The sequence below is a fragment of the Rhamphochromis sp. 'chilingali' genome (assembly GCF_963969265.1).
Source record: "Rhamphochromis sp. 'chilingali' genome assembly, chromosome: 3".
NCBI lineage: Eukaryota > Metazoa > Chordata > Actinopteri > Cichliformes > Cichlidae > Rhamphochromis > Rhamphochromis sp. 'chilingali'.
The window spans coordinates 3,511,410-3,539,375 of NC_137931.1; the positions used below are offsets into that span (position 1 = coordinate 3,511,410).

The 27,966-nt window shown below is 41.1% G+C and overlaps 2 protein-coding genes across 3 annotated transcripts in view; both read right to left on the reverse strand.

The window, feature by feature from the left end:
• LOC308394299 (uncharacterized protein) overlaps positions 1–27,966 on the reverse strand; it is a 1,060,216-nt gene that overhangs the window by 137,766 nt on the left and 894,484 nt on the right. Inside the window, exon 39 of the mRNA XM_080878552.1 lies at positions 24,599–24,775. Coding sequence (XP_080734678.1) covers positions 24,599–24,775 — 177 coding nt within the window. The remainder of the gene's footprint in view (positions 1–24,598; positions 24,776–27,966) is intronic.
• LOC308394301 (protein NLRC3-like) overlaps positions 19,504–27,966 on the reverse strand; it is a 52,287-nt gene continuing 43,824 nt past the window's right edge. For both annotated transcript variants that reach the window (XM_080878558.1, XM_080878557.1), the window contains 2 exons: positions 22,050–22,223; positions 19,504–21,374 (listed from right to left, as the gene is read on the reverse strand). In XM_080878558.1, the coding sequence (XP_080734684.1) occupies positions 21,362–21,374; positions 22,050–22,223 (187 nt within the window). In that variant the 3' untranslated portion in view covers positions 19,504–21,361. The remainder of the gene's footprint in view (positions 21,375–22,049; positions 22,224–27,966) is intronic.

Below are 27,966 nucleotides of genomic sequence, written 5' to 3' on the forward strand. Positions count from 1 at the left end.
CAGAAACTGTTCCAGAAGTAACAGATACTGTTTGATTGATTACAAAAAAGTTGGACTTTCTTCGGTTGGACCCGTTAACTTAAATTTGTCGAAATTGTTAGGCGCTGAATCTGTCAGGCCTGTCAGTGATTGTAAATATAAGACGTCTTTGTAATATAAAATAATAGAGTTTTGTCTGAGCTTTGTGTGACCCTGTGTGTGATGACAGCGCACTGCAGCGCTGCGAGCTATTTTTAGACTGTGTGTGAACATGCAAATGAGCTGTGGAGCGCACAGAGGACTTTTGTTGCTGTTTAGCGTGTTTTTGAGTTTTATAATTATGATTTGCAAATAATGATACATGCCTGTAATTAAAACGCTGATTTTGCTGATTATAATACTACAGATAAGGTTTTGAATGACTACGCTGAATGTTTGATGTTCGGCTGGGTTTTGATATAGAAGAGACAAATCGAGCATGATTAAGACCGGCACGTCAGCCGGCAGAGTAAGATTGTGAGGAAAATGATATTAAATAAATCTCTCAGTGTGTTGATACAGGTGGCTACGGGCCTGGACCAACTGCCCCCACAAGCACAGCGGCCGAAGCAAATTATAGTAATGGAAACCACACTCAGCAAGAATCAGCAGCTGTGGAAAAGACAGCAGCTAGCAGAGAATTAAAGGAGAAATTAAGAGAAGCTTTAACACATAAAATTGGGGCCAACAGACTTGTGGAGGTTGGGAAGGCTTCCGGAGCATCACAACAAAAGGTGAAACAAAAACACACACAAGCAGAGTAATGTGAGAGAGAGGCACATGTTAGAGAAATGCCTTGTTTGAGGAAAAAACGTTAAATTAGCCCACCTACAAACGCACATACACGCAATGAAGAAACAGCTTACACTCATGAACACGTGAAGATTTTCCAGCAAGTTTAAAGCAGTGAAACTTAACATACACCCGCCGTTAAATAATAAAGTTTATCCACTACTAACAAATAAACTCTCTGGGTTGCAGGACAACAACTTAACTTCAAAAAAAAAAAAAGGCACTGGTCTGACCAACCAGTGATAACACGACAAATTTAGTGGTTAGAAAAGTCAAATTGTGACATGTTTTCTGCTGATTGATTAATACAAGTGATTACCAGATGAAAGAAAATTCCAATTTTTGTGCTTTTAAACACGATCTTAAGAATTTTAACATGTACCTGTGATGTCCTGTCAGCTTGGTGGGTCATGAGAGGATTATATGGTGAGAAAAAACAAAAAAAGGGGGAGAGAAGGCTGACACAGGGCCTGGTCCCGTTGTTTCTCCCCTCTCTGAATAACGCAGCCAAAATAACATCATTTTCCTGTTCATCTGTTTTTGTTTTTGTTTTGTTTTTTCTCTTTATGTTTGATTACAGGCTGCTTTGTCGGCCCTGAAAGCCGAAGCTGACCCTGGACTCCTGCTCTCCCCCCTACCATCTTTGATGTGACCCTGACCAAATGCTAAAGCAGCTGGACCCACAACAACAACTTGAAACTGTCAACAGTGCTGCAGGAAAACGATCTCATGCAGCGGAGACGGAGAGCGTTAAATCCAAGGCCCGTTTCACTACACGGGGAGATTTCCGTCAGCGTCTCTTCTTTCTGAGAAGACTGAGAAAGGCCCGGCTCCCACCACCGATTCTGACCACCTTCTATAGAGGAACTATCGAGAGCATCCTGAGCAGCTGTATCACTGTCTGGTTCGGGAACAGCACCATGCCGGACAGACAAGCTCTACAGAGGGTTGTGCAATCAGCTGAGCGCACCATCCGCTCCGAGCACCCTGACCTGCACTCAATCTACAGCAGGCGGTGCTGGACCAAGACCAGGAAGATCGTGAAGGACCTCAGCCATCCCAACAACAGACTGTTCTCTCTGTTGCTGTGTACGTGACAAATAAACATCTGGATTTGGAAAACGAGGCATTCGCAAAGCCACCAGCATTGTGCCTGATCGGACACACCCCTCTCACACACTCTTCACACTCTTGCCATATGGAAAAAGACAGCTTCTGCTGACAGAGCTGTGATGAGACGCCCATTAAGCCCAGATGAAAAGTGAGGCCGAGCAAAACAATGCTGACCTTAACCACTCTGCATTAAAACTGTGCAGGACAGTGACGGACCAACAATGATCGTCGGGCAGCAAAAAGGGCGTGCCAGAGACAGGAGGAGTAACTGAGGTCAGGAGGCACCTCAGAATGGACAAAACACCAGGAGAAAATAAGCTGAAGGCACAGGTGTCGGGGCTTGGCCAGGAGCTGACCTCTGAGAAGAGCCGAACAGCAGAGCCGCAAAAGGCCATGGAGCAAAGCAAGGAAAACATCGATGGACTTCAATCTGAAGTGGACGGAAAAGATTCTGAGGTTTCTGCCCTCAGTAAGAGCTCAAGGCATCAGAGCAGAAACTGACCATGGCTCAGGAGGAGCTGGCTGATAATCGAACCCATCAGGCTTGGAGTCCCAGACACAGGACTTGGAATCAGGCCGGAGCTTGCTGGAGCAGGAGGTCGCCAAACCTGACGAAGAAGCTCCAACAGCAGGAGCAAGCCCTGAAGGAGCTACAGAAGAAAAAGGGTCAAGTTAAGGAGGAGTGGAACAGGGAGAAGTTGCAGGACACTGGAGAAAAGCACTGCCTCAATTGGGGCCAGAACCAGTATGGACAGAACTTTGAGCAGCAGCACCAACAGATGCAAACAGACTGAAAAGGAGGAGGGCAGGACCCCAGGGCATGCTTCAGGCCGTGGTTTACCCAGAACACCAGAACAGGAAAGTGATGAACACAAACACCCACACAAACACACACATCTACATGCATTGACTCAGAATGAAGAGAAACACACATATGAACATATGCACTCGTTGATTGAGTGAGAAATGACACACACACGTGCAAAAAAAAAGAAATCGAAATGCTGATTCAACTCACTGAGGAGTGATCCACACACACACATTTACAAGCTTGTGCAATAAAGAGTGATACACACACGCTGTTGCAATGAAGAATGCTTTACTAACAAATGCTGCACACAAACATCCAAATATGGAGTCGGTTACAACAACAAGAAGCCATTGATTGTTTATTGGTTAAATGCATTTCATGCCACACAGAGGGCATCTGTGTAGATTTAGGGGACAAGGTCTAAAGTAGTTTGGTTGTGAAAACAATGTCTGTGCGTGATGTCTGTTTATGGCTCAAGGCCTCCACTGAATTGTTTACTGTGCTTCACACAGCCTGATAAGGAGCAGTGGTACAGAGTGAAAATGATGAATTAACGGTGTGAGTTTTATTTCGGAGAGAATATGAAAAGGTTGTGTTGATTTGACTCAGTTGTTTAAGTTTCTGCCAAAGCAAAACATTTGTGTGCAACCAGTGTCCACTATTGAATTAAGTCAATCCAACATGTATTTGTCAGTGCAAAAAGGAGTTACGGTACCTGTATGCCTACACAATATAGTGTGTGAAGTTCTGGTTGATTTTTGGGTTTTGTTTGACACTAGGTTGATTCTATCAGTGAGGTTTGGATTGTTCTCTTTCTCTAACATAGAGAAAGAGGGTTTGATCTTTGGACATGTTTGTAATGGGCCCCAGTATTTGTTATTATATGAGTGTTTTATTGGTTACGTTTGTTTTTGCTTTTGTTACAGTGCACTGAGATAAGAACATCAGAGAGGTGTGATCCACCGGTGGTGATATTTTGGTATCTTGTGAGTTCCTGATTTAACAAATCAGCTCTTTAATCCAGGCCTGAGAGATTGAACTTTAAAGCGCTATAAAATATTCTTACTGAAAACAGTCGCAAAGTATTTTTCTCCATGATTATAATGGGCTTGGGAGAAATTCACTTATATGGGACATTGATCACATGAGAAGTCCTGAGCCTAAAAGGATTGCAGCGAGTCGATCCAGTCCAAAAAAGAAAAAAAAACAAACAAGGAACTGTTTCCTTTAAAATGATGACGTCATCTTGCTGGTGATGGAGGCTCGAATAGGTTGCGCGTGAGACTCCATTATCAGCAATATCTGGTATGAATGTGTGTGGATGTATGCATGTGACTGGACTGTGACGGACTGACGACTAAAAGTTTTAACTGACTTGATATTGAGACAAAAACGGTACCGACTTTAGGATTATTGAATGTCCACAGACAATTCACCCAGCCTGTAAAAGAAGGGTGGATGTTTTGTTTTTGCAAGAACAGAAGGATGACAGAGACTAAAGAGCTGTAGCTTCACAGGAGTGTGAACTGCAGGCTTAACCCTTTGGTTGCTAATTTTGAGTTACTGATGTTTGCATTAAGAAAATTGTGTTTTAGTAGCTGTGTTTCGATTAATGTATCATATTATATGGTGGGGAATGTTAAATGCTAAAGTGAAGAAAAGGTTTGATTCCACTCATGACTGAACATGTTATTATTAACCATAGTGGGTCACTGTAAAGAGTCAATTAATTTTTATAGAGGTAAAAAAGAAAAAAAAAAACCCTCCACCGAGGTCTATGAATAACAGGGGAATGATAGACAGCCACACTCAAAATGGAGATATGTAATGATAAACACTGGTCCCCGTCTTTTGGGCGCTTTCTTGAAGTAGTCAACAATTTAAAAGTAAGATAAAATAACAGGGGCATGTGCTGAGGGGTGGTGCTGCACAAGAACAAGAGTAAAATAAAGAGAATATTGTTTTCAGTTTTGAGAAGTGCAAATTAAAATGTACCATTACACTAAGAGGATCAATATGAAGCTTGATATTTGTTCATTTTGAATGAAGTACATGACTGGTGACTGTTCTGTCCTGAGCTTTTGTTTTTACAGCACCCGCTTGATCACACCAACAGTTTCTCGCCACCGAAGAGGGGTACTTGCAAAAAATAGAGAATGGGGAGGAATATCATCAAAACTGGAAAAGGTAATCCCCAAAGGGGGTGATAACGCCATAACTTTCACTTATGGTCAAATTCTCAAAATTTGACCCCGAACTTGAAAAATTCTTCAAACATTTAGAGACAGAGTGGAGGTTTAGATCAACACATGTCACAAACCACATAAGGCTGGAGCATTTGAATCAAAAAGGTGAATTGATACGCAGCAAAATGTTGATCATATTGATTATGTTTATTCCAGGGTGCAGAGAAGATTATTATTATTAAAGACAACAAATGAAATAACGAAAACTAGAAGTGGAAAAATTTGCGTTAACGGTAATAAAATCAAAACAAAAAGGAAAACTAACTAAAACTGTACTGAATGTTCACAAAACTAACTAAAATTAACTAGATTTATAGCAAAATGTGTTTAGTTGCATTGATGTGTGCGTGCCCTGCAATAGTAAAGTCAAGGCAGTACGTTAGTCGAGTCGTCTGTGTTGCTGCTCCGTCCACGCGCAGAATCATGTCAGGAAAAGTCGGGAGAAAGCGCCAGAGTCCAATTTAGGATTACTTTGAATATGACTGTTTTTTAGATATAGCAAGAGTCTTGTAGTGGAGAGAGACACAATGTCCTCCTGAGACCCAGGGAAAGAAAAAAGGGAAAAGTATTTTCATTTTTTTCTTTTTCTTTTTTCTTTTTAAGATAAATCAAGTGCTGGGACGGTAAAATAAACACATTACAAAAACAAAATTGTTTTTAACTAATTTTATTTAAATTTTACAACATGTGCACTACAGTGCACAAGGGGAGTTCATTGATCACGAATGTGAAACTAACAACATTCAAGAGCTATTTAAGAAGATTACATGTTCCACTGAAATTTTTGTAAGCAGGATATTAAAACTTATTTATATAACAATATCATAAAAATGTAGATCAGGGATCAACTTAGAAGTCACTGACACTTCACTAGCTGTAAGCCATTGGTTCAGGAATAAGTGATTGCACTGGGCTTTCTATTTCACAAAAGTCAATTCATTTATGATATCTGAGGAAGTACTGTGATTTTTATTTTTATTTGGAGACACAAAGGAACATTTGGCACTTCCCACATCTCACATATGTTTTACTGTTGCACCCATTCTACAACTGAAATGCCTTGGACTGTTAACCATTTCAGGCAAGTGGAGTGAACCATATTTTGTCATGTTCTCCGTGAAACTAAATGAGCCTAATTCTTAAAGACCCCTCAAATCATTTACTAGATGTTTATTCTTTGAAAATTAATAAAAATCTGAGTTTAACAAAACATTTTAAATGTAAATATCAAGCTTACCTTTCTTTCTTCCATAAAATGTGCTTGTGGGCACGTCAGCCATTTTGAAAAGGTGGGAAAAACAATTGGCAAGGCCACACCCCCACACATGTGATATAATTTTAAAGGTACTGTTGTCCTCGCTAAGAAACATCAGGACTTAGAGGAGTGGCAAGTAGAGTATGAGAGCTACAAGCAAAAACTAAATGTGTACTACAGTGCGCAAAAATGAATTACTGGGCCATCAGGGGGTTATGAGGGACATTTATGACACGAAAAATCCCACAAACCTTAAAGTGCACTTGAAAAGCTCACACAAGAAGGTTAACCTAGCTTACCTTGAAGAGCTCCCCCACTCAACCCGCATCCCCCGAAAACAGCTAACCCCAGATAAGGCAGCGTGATGTATCCCGAGATAACAGGACTGGGACATCTAAATAAATGTGTGAAACAATCGCCTTCAAAAAGGTTATCAATTCACTTCAACCAAAATTAGGACCACTCGGTGCGGCAAGAGTTAATAGTTATTAGTCTCAACACCCAAGGATAACCAGAAGAGCATGATTGATATGATGGAACTGAGATTTTGTTACACTTAATTTTTGCAAAACACAACTAAAACTAAACTGAAACTAAGGATTTTCAGGAAAATAAAAACTAGACTAAACTAGCAAAGAATTGGTAAAAACTGATTCCAACTGGTAAAAAAAAATTGAAAATCTGGAGGCAAAACTAGAAAAAACATAGAAACTAATGAAAATTGCAAAATAGTTAAAACCCTGGGGCGGAGATTGGCAGATCTGACCAGGAAATGTTATAAGATGGATTGTCAGGACAGTCAGCGTTAAAGCCACTTTCAGTCCATACTAGGATGGCATTGGACATCTTCGGGGCGGAAGAGAGTTGGTGTGACCAAGGTGTGGTTTGGCTTGTTTTATGTATATTTGAGATCATATGGCTCTGGATGGACCAGTTACCAGGGCATGGAAGGAGGACAGACTCATTGACTGAGGAGAAGGAATTTCCTGGGATTGGAGATCCTCTGGGTGAGTGGTTGATTAAAAGCATGCATAAAATAGAAGTTATCTGTTGTTATTGATTGGTAATAGATTGATAATTGGCCACATTTACAGCTGTATTGACTTGTTGTGGACGTAGTCGACTTCAGGTTTAAGCACTCTAATTAACAGGTTGAAAATAGTGACATTAAAGGAAGAATATGCAGCGCCACCCTGTCAGACGCCAGTGATGGTGGAGCTCACTGATGAATCAGGTGAGCTGGATTCATGGCTGATTCAAAACTAAGATCCCCCTGCTGTGGTCAGGAAGGGGAGAACAGGGGGAAATAAAATTTAAAAGAGGCATTTATAAACGTTTAGGTGTCAAGTGAAACGGGACAAAAGGGGGTGTTTTACTGTTATTTTAATATCAGCATTATTATTGTATGAGAATCATGCAACAAGTATTGCATCGATGATCATTTATTGAAGCTTTTGACCTTATACTAACATCTGTGTTCCTGTGATGGTTATAACCTCTGATGAATCTTCTATTTACAGGTGTTAGGATAATGATATAATTTTTATTGCAGGTGTAACCATGATCATTTTTATACATATTGCAACTTGTTGCTCATTGTGGAGTTGTGCTCAAGTTAATAAGGGTTAAAAGCTACAGTCAGCGCGAATGTCTGACTGATCTATTGAGGGAAAAGGCTTCGAGCATAGAAGGCCGCACGCGCTTACAAAACACTGATATCATGTTATTTTTTGTGATCTTTTCTTCAATTATGTCTTTAAGTTTAGTTTAAATAGTGGCAGTTAATTAAACGACATTTATTAAAATATTAAATACCTGAGTCAGAACATTACACGCAGATCACCTTAACGATCTGGGAAACCTTGTAGCTGCCTAACCTTTTCTTTTAATGTTCTAGCTCCGTTGATTTGACACATGGGGATGTGTCAAAAAAAAAAAAGGGGGGGGAAGTTGAGCTTTAACATCAAACAAGGATTATTTGAACATTTTATAACTTCATTTGTGTCTTTAATACCTTAGGAATGGTAAAACTTAAGCTAATAGCGGCCCGAGAAGTTTCCGGTCTTTTGTAGAGAATCAGTAAGAAGCATAAATCATTATTTCCATGTGTAAGCATCAATCATTGAAATGAACTGAATAGCGTTTAGAAGATTTGTTAATTTCTTTGTCTTTTGTTAAAAAGAGTGGTTTCAATAATGTTCAGACACACCTTGCAAATGTGCTTATAACGAGTTGGCACTTGGTCTTTTGAAGGTCATAAGCTTCGTTCGGCGTGATGGTCCGGACTGATATATTGCAGGTATTGACTTTGAGTGCAGAGGGCTAAATGCAAACACGCTTACACACACATAGGATATGATTAGAATAAGTCCCTGGGACATTCTGAATGTTTTTAAACCAATTCTGAATCACTAGAAGGTCAGTAGATAACAACATTAGATTATTAGGGTTAGGAAGAGAGGTGTTTTGGTTTTCTGTCTCTTACAGAGAAAGGAACAGACACCAGACGAGGTCACAGATATACGAGGATCCTCCGCAGCAGAGACAGACACAGTGACTGCCAAGACACCAACTGGGTCCAAGGGTCATGGCGTTTGGGCTCCAGCTAGTCACCACAAAAGGATGGATCCCATAAACACAGCAATAACCATGAAGGGGTTGGCGGAAATCCGGGAACACCAGACCAACGAAGTTCGAGAGGCTCTTGGGCAAAAAGGGGGACACCTTCCTGTTCCCTTTTCTGGAGGATACACAGATCGTTGTTTGAAATCGGGGCAGAATAATCCCCTGATCTGTGCCACGACTGAAGGGTTGTCTAACCCCTGAGGTTGAAGAATGAAGAGCAGAGGATCACCCAACTGGACGACACTGGTAGCTGCAGCAATAACATAAAAGGCTAAAAGCTCCTTGGACAGAGGTTCTAGTCTGAGTACGTCTGGAGGGTATAAGGTAGCACCAAATAAAGCTGTGGGAGACCTGGGGAGTGTCATCTGTACCTGCTATTGTTGGAATAATAGTTTGTCTTGCATCTGAACTGCGCAAACATAGAGGTCATCCCACATATGGTTCGCCCCTCAGGGGGACAAAGGACCTCAGGAGTGAGAAGAGATGAACCCGGCCACACTGGATTATGGGGTGCTGGTGAGCTCATTATTCTAATGAGCTCATCAGGGGGAATTATTAGATTATAATATTATTTTATGCCATGTTAGACCCCTAATTAAAGATGGTGAATTATTATGTAGTTTTAGTTGGCATTATTCTCCTGAATTAGAAGAAGCTGATAACTATTGCATTAGTTAAACTGATTTGCATTACATTAAACTGCTGACTTGTTGTGAATGAATGATATTGTTTTATGATGCATTATACTGCTGAGTTATAAGAAATACTGTTCGCAGAAAGTTATTGTCTTATTTGTCTGATTAGAAGAGAACAGAATATACTGGAGTTTTCTGCCCCATCTCAGCAGGAGCAGATAGACGGGGAGCCAAGGTCGTAGCTTAGGCGCTGTGTGAGAGAAAGCATGTGAATGTTTAGGCTTTTTATGATAAGGTGGAGGCACCAGAGGCTATAAGAGTTTGAGCAATGCTCCACCATTTTGAGATCTGAGGCTGTCTGCATCAGTGCCCATCTCCCACGCGTGTGATCATTAAAATCATCGTTTGACTCAACCCGACCGGACCAGTGTTGTTATTGTGGTTTTTCCTCTTGTCTCCATCCCCAATATTTTGAACCATAACACACGCTATTTTAGTTTAAAATGCTTATAATGTTATGATAAATGGTAGTTTTGTTGTTACTTTTACAATATTATCCATCCTTCAGTTTTAGCGAACATGACAGTTAGCAGTGTAATAATTCCTCTGTGATAAAGAAAAATTAGCTTGTTTTCTTTTTGTGTGGGAGCTCGCACAGTGTTTCAACTTTACAGCCTTTTAATATGAAAGTCCTGTCAGTACACTTCCTTTTTACATCATTTCACACTTGCCCCGTGAAGGGCAACAGTCTGACGTCTGCTTAGCCAGGAAAGCTTCAGCTTGTTTCTTTCCGCACATCTTCCTCTTCACTGTCGGTGGCTCACAGACATGTTAACAAGCATGGACGTATCAAAAGTTTGCTTGATTTTGCTGTTACCACTAGCTGTGTCCCATGATGCTGAAGGTAATACAAGGAAACTATTTTCATTATGCATTATTAATATTTTTAAATTTATAACCTCCTTGCTTTTAGTTTAAACTAAACACATTATTATGGGATTAAAAAGATGGTTTAACATTCACAAAATATAGAAACTAAAGTCCTCTCTGACACAGGCTGAATCTTGTATTTACCGTATTTTGCTGTCCCTGTTTACAGAGACTGTTGTGAAGACAGTCAGGAGAGAACACGATGTCACTCGGATTTGCAACAAGGAAAGTCAGACTACTATTGTTTTGATTATCTGTAAGATCAAAAGACAGAGGGACACAGGAGGAGAGTGTCATCTGCTGTATCGACACGGAGAGAACGTTACTCATGAATGTGACCCCAGGTTCTCAATAACAAAAGAAAATCAGACTGCCTTTCTGGAGCTGACCAGTTTAACACCAGCTGATAGTGGGAACTTCACCTGTGAGTGTACAAACACTGAAGGGACATATATTGTCCATATCAGTGTCACTGTGGAAGGTAAATGCATTTTGGTTTCTTTATCTGACACAGTTATTCAGCACTGTGTCAGCATTGTATTGACCTGCTTATGTGTTTTTTATTCTTGTAATTTGTTCATTTCTTTTCTTCTTATTTTCACTTACAGCAGTTTAAATACTCTCACTGACTCATTTATCAGGTACATCTTTGAACCGAGTTGGACCACCTTCAGCCATCAAACATGTCTTCATTTTTTGTGGCACAACAAGGCGCTAAAAACATTCCTCAAAGATTCTCAAGACATATTGAAATTACATCATCACACAGTTGCTGCAGATTCGTCAGCTGCTCTTACTTGAAGCAAACTTTCCGTTCCACCACATCCCAAAGGTGCTCTGCTGGATTGAGATCTGGTGACTGCGCAGGCCGTACATGATTTGAGCGCCGTGACATGGTGTGGTATCCTGCTGGAAGCAGCCATCAGACGATGGGTATTTTTTGGGCATAAAGACATGAATGTGGTCAGCAACAACCTTCAGGCAGGCTGTGGTGTTTAAATGATGCTCAGTGGTTACTACAGGGTCCAAAGTTTGCAAAGAAAATCCCCCACAGAGCATTACACCACCAGCAGTCTGAACTGTTAGAAATCAACTCATCGGGCAAGGCATCGTTTTTTTAGTCTTCTGTTGTCCAGACTTGCAAACTGTAGCCTCAGCTTGCTGTTGTTAGAGGACAGCAGTGATATCCAGTGTGGTCCGCTCTGCCTCAAGGTTTGATGTGTAAACAGCATTTTTACCCAGAGAATCACAGCTCACTGGATATTTTCTATTTTTCAGACCATTGTCTGTGAACAGAGATGATTGTGTGGGAAAATCCCAGCAGATCAGCAGTTTGTGAAGCACTGGGACCAGTAACATGTGCCATGTTGCTCTGTTTGAGCATTGATTTGCTGACATTTTATTATTTTATTAACCTTTATTTAACCAGGAAGATGAAGCTGACATGTGATTGACAAATGAAATGAACACTGAAATATTTGTGTTACACCCTGAACAAGTATACCTCATAAAGTGGCCAGTGAATGTATATAAGCAGTTGGACCAATTTCAGTTCATAGTAATATTCAGAAAAGATGCAAAAGAAGAAGAAGAAGACAAAAGAAAAGAGTACAGTGACAATATTTAAAGCTCTGTGGTTATAAAACTGGGGTTTCATTACTTCACTCAGAGTTTCAGTAGACGTAAACTGTGTTTGATTTGTGTTTTGATTTCCAGGGAATGAAAGTAAATGATTTTACTGACAAATGCATCTTTTCAATGATTTAGACACAAACGAGGCCCACACTTCAGCAGACAAATCTTTTTCCGTTTATCTGCCCGGTGTTGTGATCATCTTTATAACTGGAGTTATCGTGGGATTTATCTACTGGAGGAAAAGTAATGGGTGAGACTATTTTTGCTGTAGTAATTCAAAGATGATATAGATGTAGTGTCATGGTCCTGGGCCATGTGGGCCCAGTATTCTTAGTTCTTTGTATTTTTGTATTTCGTTCCTTATTTTAGGCCATGTTTTCTGAGTTGCCCTCTTGTGTTGTTCCCTTAGTGTTTTCCATTCGTGGCTTTTGCCCCCTGTGTGCCCCTCTGTGTATCTGTGAGCCCTCGTCTCTCCTTATGTTTTATTCCATGTTTCCCCAGCCCACTATGCCCGTGCTCTCTCTCTCTCCTCCTGTTTGCACCTCTGTGTACTTCCTGTTTTACTTTGACAGTCTCCCGTCAGTGTTGTTTACTCCTGCCATGTCTTGTTATGTTTATCTGTGTCAGCTGTGTTCCCATGTGTGGCCACTTCCCCTGATCATCCCTCTTGTGTATTTAGTCTCTGTGTTTCATGTAGTCTGTGTCGCGTCGTCTGTGTTATCTCCCCTACCCCTTGTCATAGTTCCCCAGCCTCAACTAGTCCTAGTTTGTACCTTGTTTAGCCATAGTTTTCCCAGTCTATGTTCAGGTTTTCCCTCAGTTCCTTTGCTGCCTTGTTCCTTATGTTTTCGGCCCTAAATAAAGGCTCGCCTTCTGTTAAGTCCGGTTTTGTGTCCTCACCTCTGTTTGCTCTTGGGTCCTCCACTCACTCCACACGGTCTGCCCCGGCGGTCCGTGACATGTAGAGAAAGTAAAAGGAAACATCACATTTCAATAAATGAGAATTCGCTGTATGTTAAACATCATGTCTAGAATGAACACTTTTTATCCTTCCAAAAATAATTATCATTATTAAGAGAGAAGATAATATAAATGTAGATGTTCTTACTTGATTTTTCTCTGTTTGAATGTGAATAGTGTTACACTAATGCTGACATCCTTTCTTATCAACGTGGCTGCTTAAGGTCAGGAACATCTGGAGTGTCTGTACCTGAAAATCCCAACGGTTTGGTGAGCAATTTATTGCTACGATCTACAGCAGCTAGTTAAAAGTTTGCCAGTAAACATAAAACATGTACATTTATGTTTTAGGATGTTAACTACTTATATAGATAATTACAGATTAGTGTTATAATACTATTAGTGCCAACTTCAGTGTCCTTTATTTTGTGAAGAAGCTCTTACAGAAATGAGCAGAAACATTAAATAATCCAGGCAACAGATGGAGAGATTTAAAGATCAATAGAGTGTGTGGGTAGACCGGGTTGAACTTGATTAATACCTAAAATATTTCACTTTTCTAAAGGATGACGATGAGCCAGATCAGCCCTATACAAACCTTCAGCAGCCATCGAGTGATTCCTACCAGACTCTCATCTCAGTGAACCATCAACACGACAACAAGACACGCTCAGCAAGAAGCACAGGAACTGTGGGAGTGGATAATAAAGCTCTATGAAACATTTTAAAGTATATAAAACTTTAGGTGACATACTAATATAATAATATTCATATATTATAATAAACGTCCATCTTTTCACACTGGATAGTTGTTTCCCAGTAATGGAGACCATTCAGTCATAATACTCCAACTCAGGCTCTCAGATTTAATACAATACAAACACAATAAACTGTGGCAAACATGACTCTTTGTATCAGACTAGTTTTGTTTTTGAACAAACATCTCATCATAATTTGAACACAATGTCCATCCAGATAAACAGAGAGATCAGTCTGGCTTAAACAATGTTGGTGGTTTACCTTCTACTGTCCTTCCACTTTTATGCACTTCTATTTTAGACATAGTAAAAGTTTCAGTGTAGACACAAGAGGTGAAATAAGGAGGGTGCAAGTCTTCCTGCTTTCACTATAGTCTACCTCACACTGTCAACCACAGTTACTTCCTCACCAGCATGACTGCACGGAAACTCTGCTTTCTCCTGCTTCTGCTTGTGGTTTTTAGCAGTGAAGGTAAATATATATAATTAAAAAAGAAAAGCTGTAAAGCCAGGTGTTTAAGAAGAAAGCTTTAGTTAGGTTAGTGAAATAATATATGTGATTGATTTTCCCACAACAACAAATATATAGAAACTATAATCCCGATTTTGTTTCATTTTAACTGGAACAATTTATAGAGACTCTTGTGAAGACAATTGGAAAGAAACCCGATTCCACTCAAATATGCAGCAAAACAACTCTGAATATTACTGTGATGATACTGTGTGAGATCAGCACAGAGAGGAGCCGAGGAGAACAGCGTCGTCTGCTCTATCGTTACGACCGAGGCTTTATTCATGGCTGTGACTCCAGGTTCACACTGATCAAAGAAAATGAGACTGTGTTTCTCCACCTGCTCAACTTAACATCTGAAGACAGTGGGAACTACACCTGTGAGTGTGGATTTCGTGGTGGATTGTATGTTCTCCATCTCAGTGTGACTGTGAGAGGTAAAAACATTTTCTATTTATACCCACACCGCAGATTCAAGGTGGATGTTTGGAACTGCGTTAACACTTTCTTTTCTGTCATACATGGTTTGAGGTCGTCATTCCCGCCTGCAGCGGATTAATGAAAGGTTTCAGTCAGGAGATGAACATCTGGAATGTTTTTAAGCTGTTCTTCTGGCTAATTTGTTTAAATTTCATTATAAAACTGCTCCAATCACAACTTTGTTGTTATTTCATCAGTGAAATGTTTGAATGATGCAATTGTAACTCTAATGTAATGAAAAGATAAACATGTTTTCCACTTTAATATAACAGGCTAATGCAAATTTCGTGACTTTTCATGTTTTCAAAATGAAGTTTTTTTGTGTGTGTGTGGCAACATTCAACAGACGATGGAGATTCTTCTGGCATGAAGTTCATGGCTACAGTTCCCATCATTTCTGCTGCTGCTTCACTCATCAGTGTGGCTGTGATAACCTGTGGTTACAGCCTGAGGAGAAATCCTCGCAGGTGAAAACTTTTACTGACGCACTTAAACTCATGAAATGACCCTTTGAAATCACTTGAGCACATTACTGCATACAGCAGCCACTGTGGTGTTCAAAGTATCTCATAGGTTCTTTTCAAACACCACACATTAGTTGTAGACATAGCTGGTCTTGTTTTTGAGGTATTTTTCACCCCATGACCTCTGATGTTTTTATCCTAACAGAGAAAACAGATCAGGTCTAACTAACTTAACAGGATCTGAAACTCGCCAGATGTTTGTGAGTTTTCCATAGTTCTGTTTTACACTTAATTGTGCCGAGGCTGCAGTGCATTATGTCTGTGTTTTAAGCTGCACTTTAATTAAATGTAAATGACAGTGTAAATTGTTGTTTAGGACAAAGAGGACCGCTACATGAGCCTTCATCGGCAAAACATCGATGTCTACCAAACTATCTCCTCCGGTCGCCTTCATCATGATGCTGAGGCCGCTGCATGTCACAGTCATGTACAATAATAATCAGAGATGGAGTTTTTACCCTGACTACGTGATCTATAAAACTATGATGCTAGACATGCTATCTATAAAAGACACTGACATTTTAACTTGCCAGCATCATGTGTACTGTTATTTTGTTTTGCATTGAAAAAAGAGAAAAATATTAACGTCCAGTAAAACTTGTAATGATGTTGTGAATGAATTGCCTTAATTCATGGCTTTTAACACCATTTAATTTCTGTTTTTTATCTGGTTTGAACGTTGAAAATCCTGCCACTTGGCTCTGTGGCCTCTGCGACCATCATGGTTTTTGCTATACTGGTCCACTTGATAGTCATATTTTATTAGAATTTGATTCTGATTTTACTTTATTTTGAGTCATTAGAATCAGAACGGGGGTCAGGAAAGCAGAAAAAAGATAAGCTGGGGAGAAAGTTAACAGAAGAAGAGGGAAAAATAGAGAAGAAGAGAAATAGATGGAGAGGAAGAGAGAAAAAATACTGAAAATCTATTTCATCATCTGCTGAAAAACACAAGGAAAAACCAACACAGTGGGGAACCCACAGCAACAACCAATAATATGCAGTAACTAGGCTAGTGAATTGTCCCACAAGGAGCAACAGGACAATTGACCTACTATATGCTAATGTGAGAGATGCATACAGAGCCACCCCCCTCCCCCCACTAGGGAAGTCAGACCACAACCTGGTTTACCTACAGCCACAATACACACCCCTCGTCCAAAGGCAGCCGGTCACAACGCGCTCCATCCGGAGATGGACCCCAGAAAAGGAGGATGCTCTGAGGGACTGTTATGACACCACAGACTGGGATGTGCTCCTGAGCCCACATGGTGAGGACATAGAGGGGGCGACACACTGTCTTACAGACTACCTCAACTTTTGTGTGGACACGGTCGCCCCTGCTAAGACGGTACGGTGTTATCCTAATAACAAACCGTGGGTAACACAGGAAGTCAAAGCTGTCCTCAACATGAAGAAGAAGGCTTTTTTAATATTTTGTAATAATTTATTTGTAATAATTTATTCTGTTTCAGGAGTGTTTTTATGCATCTGTATTATATTATACAAACACATTAAAAGTGAATCTCTGTCCAAAATATGCACTCAGTTTACTTCTTACTCACTATGAGCATCATTCATTATTCTCCTCCAGTAATTAAGGTTAGGATATGTATTTTTTTTATTCCAATCCATTCTTCTTTGGCAGCATTTAAATAACCTTGATCAGAATTGATGGTTTTGTTACAGACTTTTCAAAAAAGTGTTTTGCTTTTCTTTCACAAATGTGGGATTAAATTGTTAAAAAGTACAAAACAGTGATGGCATGTTTTGTGACGAGGACCCAGGCACAGAGAGACTTGATGGATTTAATAATCTTTTGATTTAATAAAGAAATTTGCAGACTTGCACAGAGACGGTAAAATTATGATGACTGATAAAAGGAGGCGAAGACAACAGACGATGAGGACAGGGAGGATGCAGGGACCGACAGAGACGGGGAAGAAGTCTCATTGTGACGAGTAAAGTGTATCTTGGCTGGCTGGGCAGCTCTCTGGGTGCTCAGCCCCCCGAAGCTCTGATCCTAGAATCCTCCCTGAATTGTGTTAATACAGTATGTCAACATGAAAGCATAACTGTACAGGGTGGGCCAGTTATATGGATACACCGTAATAACATAGGAATGGTTGGTGATGTTAAAGTCCTGTTTGTGGCACATTAGTATATGTGAGGGGCAAACTCCTCAAGTTCGGTGGTGACCATGGTGGCCATTTAGAAGTCGGCCATCTGATGCCAAAAGATACCAAACAAGGCAAAGTAAATAATTTTTAAAGGTAAATGTAGAGGAAACATCAAAAGTTGTCACGGCTGGGGCAGCAGTCGTGTGGTGGAGTGAATGAGGACCAAGATGCAGACGGCGGTGGAGATGCGAGTGGAGATTTATTTACAGTGAAAATAACAAAGGTGAGGGAAGAAGCGAACATCAACCTAAACTGGGACAAACTAACAGACAAAGCAGAAAACATGAGGGCAGCAGGGAAACACAGAGATGACACGAAGAAGGCAGAGAGACGTGGAGACACACCGATGGACACGGAGACTTTTCACCTGTTCCTTTTGTTTGAAGTGGCCGAACTTGGCCACAGTAGGACGTGGTCTCCTGGTCGCAGCCCGCATGGGGCCGATGCGATGCACTCTATCAAAGGCGATGATCTTCACCGTGTCCTCCAGCAGCTTCAGGTGGGTTTTGATGAAGGTTTTGCACTCTGAGCCTTCTTCATCACAAGATCCTGGAAGCACTGATCAATGTAATCTTGGAGAGCCTCTAAACTCTCCCCGTTGTTCTCCAGGGTGTTGGAGATGATTTAGACAAATATTGTTAGTTAGAAGACTATTGATAAGTGTATTTGGTAATACTGAAGCTTAAAGGAATTTGTTCAATTCTAAACTACCGTTCGCTTTAATTTTACGCCAAAATCTCCGCGTCTGACGTCAGTTACAACATGAGTCGCTTACCTCTGTCACTCTGAAGTCACATTGAGTTTTCCTCACTGACTGTTTTAGACAGGATTGTGGGAGCAACACAAAAAGCAGCTTCAGCTGGAAACACACAGTTTAGTGTCTTTGCTGCTCGCTTTAAGTCACAATAAACAGGAAACTCATTGTGTCTCATGTCAGAATCACTCATATACAGGACAGGAAGAGGCGGAGCTTATTTCCTGCAGGGAGAGGTTAGCAGTCTGTGTCTTTCTCATTTCTGACTCCTAAAGAGCTGAAAAACACAGGCTGTTATTGGCTGGCTGACACTGGGATTAATGTCCTTGAAGCCAGCAGTCTTTAATGTCCAGGTTCAGAACGGGCAGGTGAAAAACAGTCCTTTATGTCCTCTGATGTTCAATAAACTGTCCTGATTACTGAGGGAGCAGAGAAAGTGTCTCCATCACTCACCACAGCTGGATGCTCTGAAATCCTGGAATCCAGCTGTGGAGAGGAGCGCCGGCGGCGTGGACGCAGTTTAGTAATCAGGGAACGGGAGACAGGAGGGAAACACAGCTGGGACCAATTACACACACGAGACAGGAAACAGTAACACAGGACTGTCAAAGTAAAACAGGAAATATAACACAGAGTCCAAAGTAAGGAGACGTGGGACACAGTGAAGACACAGAAACAGAAACCAGAACTATAATCACAAAACAAACTCAGAAACATAAAGAGTGAATCAGCTGATTCAGTGTTTGTGACAAAAACATGGATCCTGGTTAATAACTTTTATTTGTTTGTTTCTGTATTATTTTGTGTATCGTTCTTATGAGCTGTTGTTTTGTCAGTGAAATATTATTTCATTGTTTTAAGCTTTTTGTTGACTTTGAAGTGCTTAAGTTGATATTTTTGAACATTTAATTTGTTCGATTATTGTCGAGTCGATAAAACTGTCAAACGCACAGCTGCTTCCAGCACGGCCGGAGGAGAGGTGGCCGAGCAGACGCACAACACACACAGCTCACAGGTTTGCATTTCTAGATATTGCAGATGTTGCAGAAATTGAGAGTAAAGAACTCAGAGATCCAGCGCTGTCTCCTGCCCCTTATTTATACACCACAACACAATGACAGGCGTAACTCACACAAACGGGTAACATGAGGCTCAGATGCTTTGGACGTGTTCACATATACTGGACACAGAATGATGAAGATGGAGCTGCAGGAAGGAGGAAAAGAGGAAAAACACAGAAAAGATTCACAGATGTGGTGAAAAAGGACACGACAGCTTCTGTTTGTTAGTTTGGTTTTTCTTTATTTGGTAAAGATTCAGAAATAAAGAGAAGATCACATGTTTGAATATTATATTAACGTTCTGTAATTACAACAAGTTGTAAAATCTTTCCAGAGTGAGACAGAGACTGTGCAGAGACTGTAGAAGGACAGAGCAGCAGCAGAGCAGTCCAGATACACTGATGATCCTCTGTCAGATCCAGAGGGACACACAGGGCTGATGCTGGACTCTACATTGTGTCTGACAGTGGAGCTGTTCTCAGAGCAGTTCACTCTGCAGCACTGACAGTCATCTGCACTTCATTCCTCTGTCAGTCACTGCTGGATGAAGCTCTCCTCTCCACCTCCCAGTAACATGGCCCAGTCAGAGCGTCTCTACTAGAGATGGCACGATACCACTTTTTTATGTCCGATACCGATACCGATATTATAAATTTGGATATCTGCCGATACCGATATGAATCCAATATAGTGTTTTTTAATCAACAAAACTGTTTTTTAAATATCTTGCTGCATTTTGCAAGTCTGCAAGTTCATACTCAAGTTTAAAACAACAACTACACTAAAGCTATTCTGTTATACCTGTATACATAAAAAATATTTCATAGTTCAGCAATACTGATCAATCTAATAAACATAAACCTACACCATCCTCCCTATTCTGGTATTTTAAAGAGTACTTAGCGTAAATATTAAGCAACCTAACTAATAGGGTTCCAACTCCCAGCAACAACAAAAATAAATAAATAAAAAATAGGGAACCACCCCTCACGCGCCACCTCATGATGCTTAATCGACGTAATCAACCTTAATTTGATGCAGTGTGAAAAAAAAATGCACAGAAATCAATTCTTTTTCAAGAAATATTAAATAGATTCAACATCTTTCTTCAACAAAATTGCAGACTGCACAGATGGTACCTTCCCAAAGGAAAAAGTACTATAGCTTACTAGGGTATATATATTAGACTTAATAGTCACTATATACAGTAATGGACTTCTATTTATTTTGCATCAAATTAAAACTTTGGGTGTCAGATAATTATTTATTAAAAGCTAGACATTTTAAATGAGAATAAGAAAGAAAAGTATGTCTTTGTGCCCCCTTTTCCCTGTTCATGCCCTATCGGCCCCCCTGGCTAAACTTTGCTAGATCCGCCCCTGCACAGTTACCAGCTGTCAGCTGTAGAAAAAGATCCTGGTGTAGAAAGTAATATTAAATAAATTGTAACAACAGCTTATCAAGCTTAAACATGCTGCTGTTGTTCAGCCGCTGGTTTCCTCTTTCTGGCGCAAAGTGGACCAAAAACAAACAAGTGAGGCGGACTCGCGACAGAAAAGCCGATCAGCTGATCATTTAAGCAGTTTCATGATTGAAGTAGCAGCGAGAGCGAGAGGCAGTCGCTCGTTAAGCTTAACGTGGGAATGCTTTACAAACATTCAGAGATGGACTTACACACCTGCTTTACTTCTCTCGGGGATAACTTTGTCGGAGATGAAATGTCGGGTTGCTAGCGAAGCTCCAAATGCTATCCAGACCACCGACAGGTCCCGCATGCCACAGCTGCTCTATCACGTGATGCATACTGCTCCGAGTGCTAACGTTCTGAGGCGAGTTACGGCGTGTTGCAAGTTTTGTGAGGTGCTTTCATGATATTTAATGGATCGGATTACATTTTTTATTTTTCTCCGATATCCGATCCAGTAATTTAGGTCAGTATCGGACCGATACCGATACGTAATATCGGATCGGTCCATCTCTAGTTTCTACACACAAGCTGCTGCTGCTTCAACCTCTCTGGATCATCAGGACACAGCTGCTCCTCTCTCAGCACACACACTGTCCTGTTTACCATCATGGTTGCCACCTGCAGAGAGAAGGAGGAAGAGCAGAGGAGATAAACGAGTGTTTCCAGAGACTCTTCATCAGCTGTCAGTCAGTGATGCAGCACATCCAGTATAAAGAGCAGCAGGGACGTCAGTGCTGGGACTGTACTAGGACTCATTGTTGCTTCACTTTTTCTAATCTTTGGATTTTTATTGAAGTTGCTGAAAATGTTTTTCCCTCCTAGTTTGAGTTTGGACTTTCATTCATTAGAAGAACCTTGGTGTGTCCACTCTGAGCTCTGTAGGAACCCCAACAACAAGCCCAACAATCCAGATGGACGGTTCCAGCTGTTAACTGGAGGAATTCCATCCAAACATCTGCTCTCACTAAATTCTTCCTCACCTACAGACTGTGTTCTTCACTGCTTTAAACTTGGAAATCAATGCAGTCATTGGTCTGCGTGCTGCTTTGTTCAGAGAGCTGATTGGCTGTTGACAGTGTTTGATCAGAGCGTGTCAGCCGTTACTATGGTGACCATAAAGGTGAGAAACAGGAAGTGTTTGTGTCCAATCCTGAAGCCTGTCACCGTTCTCCTCTCACAGCTTCACTGAGAAGCTGCAGCTTTACAGGAAACACTGGATCTTTGTTTCATACTGACTGTGTTTAGTACAATACTGCTGACAGCACCACCCACTCACTCCATCACTCTACTTACTCCAGAGTCTCCAGTCTGTAGTCTGGACTCTTCTTAAGATCAGACAGCTGCTTCACATCTGGATCCTTCAGGTTGTTGTAGTACAGGTACAGCTGTCTCAGATGGGAGGGGTTGGACTTCAGTGCTGCTGCCAGATAATCACAGCTGATCTCTGACAAACCACAGTCCATCAATCTGTATAAAGAATGAAAGATGTAAGTTTATTAGACAAAGTGCTTGAAATCATTCAGTGTTTCATCATCTGTTCAGAGCTGAAGAAGGTTCAGAATGTAGAAGTTTAGAAAATGGAAACTCCAAACAGCTGAAGCCAACAGGAAGCAGCTTCAAACAGGAAACTGTGCAGAGTTTCAGACTATATGTCCTGATGCAGCCAGTTGGATTTTGGAGATTTGAATCTCTGTTCTGTGACTAAGTCCTTGAATCATTTCTTCCAGTTGGTCCAACAAGACAGACTAAGTATTGGACATGTGTTGTGGCTCCATCAGGGGAGCTTCTAAATGTGACGTGATGGCCCCTCTGGGTCTGTCAGGTCACAGCACTGAAGAGAGCTCAAACTGGGCACACAGCTGTTCCAGTCTGGACCAAAGACTCTATACTGGGACTGAGGGACTGCTTTGACTGCACCCACTGGGACTTTTTAAAGGCTCATGTTCTCACTTAGATCATCGATTTCTACTGACATTTCTTTCTGGGAAAAATGGGGATTACTTTGGAAACAGGAAGTATTTTCCCCAATAAGCAGCCCTGGATTAGTAAATCACTCCAACATGTTCTCAGGCAGAAGAAGCTGTCTTGTTATGAGGGAGAGAAGAAAAAGATTGAGGCACAGAAACCTGTTGAAAGAGAGATAAAGCAGCTAAAATCAGGTGTAAAAGTAAAGCAGAGGATGAGCTGAATAAAGGACACTCAAGGCTGGCTTGGAAAGGAATGAAGTCCATGGTGGGGATGCAGGACAAGGAGCAAAGATGAATGTGATGCTGAATCAGCAGAAGACTTGGACTCATTTGATTCCAGCTTTGATATCATTGATTTCAATGAAGAGCTTTGTGATTGTAGCAAAGGGCTGGTAGCTCTGAGAGTCCCACTGATGAGGTGTTTGTGTGGAAATCTCTTAGTGGGACCAAAGAGAGAAAAAGCCCTGGTCCTGATGCTGTGGGAGGGAAATGATTGAAGTGTGCTGTGAGGAACTGACTGGGAGATTTTCACACATTTTCCAGTCCTCCTTGGAACAACAGGAAGTTCCCAGCATATGGAAACAAAGGTTAAGTGTCCTATGGCACTCAGTGATGATGGTGCTGTGGCCCCACCACCTCCACCTCTTTGTAAAGGAACTAACTGTAATCTGAAGCTTCAAATGGAACTAAGACTTCCTCCACTAGGTGGCAGTGTCTGATGAGAAAGTGTTAGTGGAGCTGGCCTGGAGTCAGAAACAGGAAGATGCAGGATTTGGGCTGAAATGGGCAAAAGTGGTTAGCACTAGTGCCTTAGAGCAAGAAGGTTGTAGGTTGAAGCTTGTTGGTCAGCTGGGCCTTTCTGTGGAGGTTGGATGTTCTCCCACAGTCCAATGAAATGCTGCTTAGGTTCATTGGTGCTTCTACATTGGCTGTAGGTGTGGATGTGAGGGAGTGCTTCTCTGTCTCTCTCTGTTGGCCCTGTGATGGACTGCTCACCTGTGCAGGTGGACCACGCCTCTTGCCCTATGACAGCTAGGGCACAGGCTGCAGCCCTGTGAGCCTAAGCTGAATAAACAGTTAGCAAAAATGATCCATAGATGGCCTGAAATCCCCCAGTTAGCAGTTTGGTAGATAGCTATGACATGCTAATCCCATCCAGCAGCTGTATTCTACCTGTAAGCTGATCCCTGCTGAGCCAAAGCACTTTTTCATATACAAATTACAACCTTTAATAGAAACCTATTGGTCAGCATCTTATTAGCCTGCTGTTAGCTTCATTCCACAGAAAACTGAGAGAAACTAACAGAGTTGATAAAGAATAAAGAGAAATGTGCTGATTTAAAGCCTTTGAAGTGCTTCAGATGATCTCTGTCCACTTCTGTCCACTCATTCATTCATGTAAGCTTTCTAATGCAGCTTTGATCTTCACAGTCTGCTTGATGAAACTCATTCTAACCCTGAATGTCAGAGTGTTCCTCCTTCTCTTTCCCATCATTCATGCTGGCAGTGGAGGAGATTTGGATGTTGGACTGTGTTTTGGATGATGTGTGTATGTTTGTGTTGGACTGCTGTCTGTAAAGCAAACGCACATTTTGCTTTGGATTTCAGTGTCAGACAGACTTTAAGGTGCAATGAAGAGTTTGAGAGTTTCACAGTGAATTTTCCAGTGGAGGATTTTTCTTCTTCTTTGAAGGTTTGAAATGTGAACATTGTTCTGCTGCAGTCAATGGACTAAACCAGAGAAGAAGAAAACAGACTTTACCATGAAGATCCTCAGTGTGGATCAGTATAATATCAGCCTGATGTCTGCAGTTTAGTGTCAGCACAACTTTCACATCATATTCATCTCAGCACAACTAAAACATGCTGACTGACCTCAGAGTTTCAAGTTTACATCCTGGACTCTCCAGGAAACCACACAGATGCTTCACTCCTGGATCCTTCAGGTTGTAGTTGGAGCTCAGCTCCAGCTCTCTCAGATGGGAGGGGTTGGACTTCAGTGCTGCTGCCAGATAATCACAGCTGATCTCTGACAAACCACAGTCCTCCAATCTGTATAAAGAATGAAAGATGTAAGTTTATTAGACAAAGTGCTTGACATCATTCAGTGTTTCATCATCTGTTCAGAGCTGAAGAAGGTTCAGAATGTAGAAGTTTAGAAAATGGAAACTCCAAACAGCTGAAGCCAACAGGAAGCAGCTTCAAACAAACACAATAAGAGAAAAAACTCTGAATGTTTCACATTAAAGTCGTACATTTCTCATAAAAACAGGACAAAGACTTGAAAAAGTCGTGTTTTTCCTTCCAGGAACCACATGGCTTCACTTTTAAAGGTGAAGTGTGACAGAAATGGACATATTTGAAGTCCAACACCTTTTTCCAGTCACATTATTAAAGCAGACAAACTACAAGCTCATTTTCATTCCAACAAGTCATCTTCTGACCTGGACTAACAACACTGGTCTCTATGTGCAGCTGGCTGTGAGACCAGTGCTCAGGGAGCGTCTACAAAGTGCAACACTGAAAGAACATCACACACTCATTTGCTTCCAGCACTTTCACACAAACATCTACTGTCATTATTGTCACCAAACTCTGTGGATCCTTTATTGCAAATTCAAATGGGATCAAATGGTCAGACAAAAGAGGGTTATGAGGAAATATGATGAAATGTTGTGTATTAGCAGCAAGTTATTGAATCTTTTTCCTCAGAAACCAAACAAAATGATTGACAAACATGTTTTTACAAACTCAGTGTTGGACTTGGATCAGCAGGATAAGCTGATGTTTAAAGGCATTTGAGTCTCGCTGTATGAGAGTCCAGTTCTTACTCAATATTTATGGATGATGTTCTTTCAGTGTTGCACTTTGTAGACGCTCCCTGAGCCTCACAGCCAGCTGCACATGGACCAGCTGACATTACCCAGCATTAGAGGCGGCTGTAAAAAATTCATGTTCCCATTTAAATGGTTTTAATTTGAATAAAACGATGTTGATTCATTCAATCCTGAATCGATGTTTAATATAAATGTATTTTGCCAGAATCTCAGGTTAAAGCTCACAAACTATTTCAACAAGCAGCAAACAGCTAAAACAGTAAATGAGAGCAGCTAAACACACAAAGATGGAAACACAGAGCGTGGATCGTTCACTCGACGGCACGTACACGTACACGCCGTCGGGGCTGAAAGTGGACAGCTCACAGATCCTGAAGCTGCAGGTTTCATCTGTCTCCAACCAAAACTGAGTGAAGCAGCAGCAAAAGAAGATCCAAACTCTGCTTCACGTTTGATCAATATGCTCATGAATTCTCTCTGACTTTGGCTGTTCCTGCCTGCACAGCTCTCTCTCTCTCAGTGTACTCCAAGAACAGCTTCAAACATCTGTTTCTGCATCATTCACTGTTTATTAGCCACCAGTCTGCTGTTGTGTTCAGTGCTGTCGGCCTCTGACAGTAAAGCCTCATTTCTGCTGTTCCATGGAAACTTTTTAAAATGATGACAGATTACAAACTCTCAGCTGTGTCTGTAATCAAACCTCTGTAACTTTGCTTCACTTCAGCAGCATCAGCTCATGTTCACATGTTGCTTCATGGTTTGCTTCAGTTTTTGATCGACTGCAGAATATTTTGAAGGTTATCTGCTATAAAAAGCCAGAAGAGGAAAATCTGCTTCATGTGTTTCTGTTTGATCCTCAGTGACTTTGACACAAAGGCCTCTGCTGTGATGATCACACCTCTGATCAAGTCTCACAGTGTCACAACTGATAAATGATCAGAGTTAGAATATTTCTGACTGTCTGCTGTGTGCCGTGACCTTTGACCTGCTAAAGACAGTCAGCTGTGGATTATTCATTGTTGTGTCTGATACTTAGAACTGTGAGGAAGAAGCTACACAGTTAATCAGGGTCCCCTCTCTCTGAATCAGGAAAGGTGGGCAGGCCGCGTGTGGGCCGCGGGCCATACGTTGAGTATCACTGTTTGAAATGTGAACATTGTTCTGCTGCAGTCAATGGACTAAACCAGAGAAGAAGAAAACAGACTTTACCATGAAGATCCTCAGTGTGGATCAGTATAATATCAGCCTGATGTCTGCAGTTTAGTGTCAGCACAACTTTCACATCATATTCATCTCAGCACAACTAAAACATGCTGACTGACCTCAGAGTTTCAAGTTTACATCCTGGACTCTCCAGGAAACCACACAGATGCTTCACTCCTGGATCCTGCAGCTTGTTCTTATTCAAAGACAAGGAGTCATTACTCAGGTCCAGCTGTCTCAGATGGGAGGGGTTGGACTTCAGTGCTGCTGCCAGATAATCACAGCTGATCTCTGACAAACCACAGCTCCACAATCTGTATAAAGAATGAAAGATGTAAGTTTATTAGACAAAGTGCTTGAAATCATTCAGTGTTTCATCATCTGTTCAGAGCTGAAGAAGGTTCAGAATGTAGAAGTTTAGAAAATGGAAACTCCAAACAGCTGAAGCCAACAGGAAGCAGCTTCAAACAAACACAACAAGAGAAAAAACTCTGAATGTTTCACATTAAAGTCGAACATTTCTCATAAAAACAGGACAAAGACTTGAAAAAGTCGTGTTTTTCCTTCCAGGAACCACATGGCTTCACTTTTAAAGGTGAAGTGTGACAGAAATGGACATATTTGAAGTCCAACACCTTTTTCCAGTCACATTATTAAAGCAGACAAACTACAAGCTCATTTTCATTCCAACAAGTCATCTTCTGACCTGGACTAACAACACTGGTCTCTATGTGCAGCTGGCTGTGAGACCAGTGCTCAGGGAGCGTCTACAAAGTGCAACACTGAAAGAACATCACACACTCATTTGCTTCCAGCACTTTCACACAAACATCTACTGTCATTATTGTCACCAAACTCTGTGGATCCTTTATTGCAAATTCAAATGGGATCAAATGGTCAGACAAAAGAGGCTTATGAGGAAATATGATGAAATGTTGTGTATTAGCAGCAAGTTATTGAATCTTTTTCCTCAGAAACCAAACAAAATGATTGACAAACATGTTTTTACAAACTCAGTGTTGGACTTGGATCAGCAGGATAAGCTGATGTTTAAAGGCATTTGAGTCTCGCTGTATGAGAGTCCAGTTCTTACTCAATATTTATGGATGATGTTCTTTCAGTGTTGCACTTTGTAGACGCTCCCTGAGCCTCACAGCCAGCTGCACATGGACCAGCTGACATTACCCAGCATTAGAGGCGGCT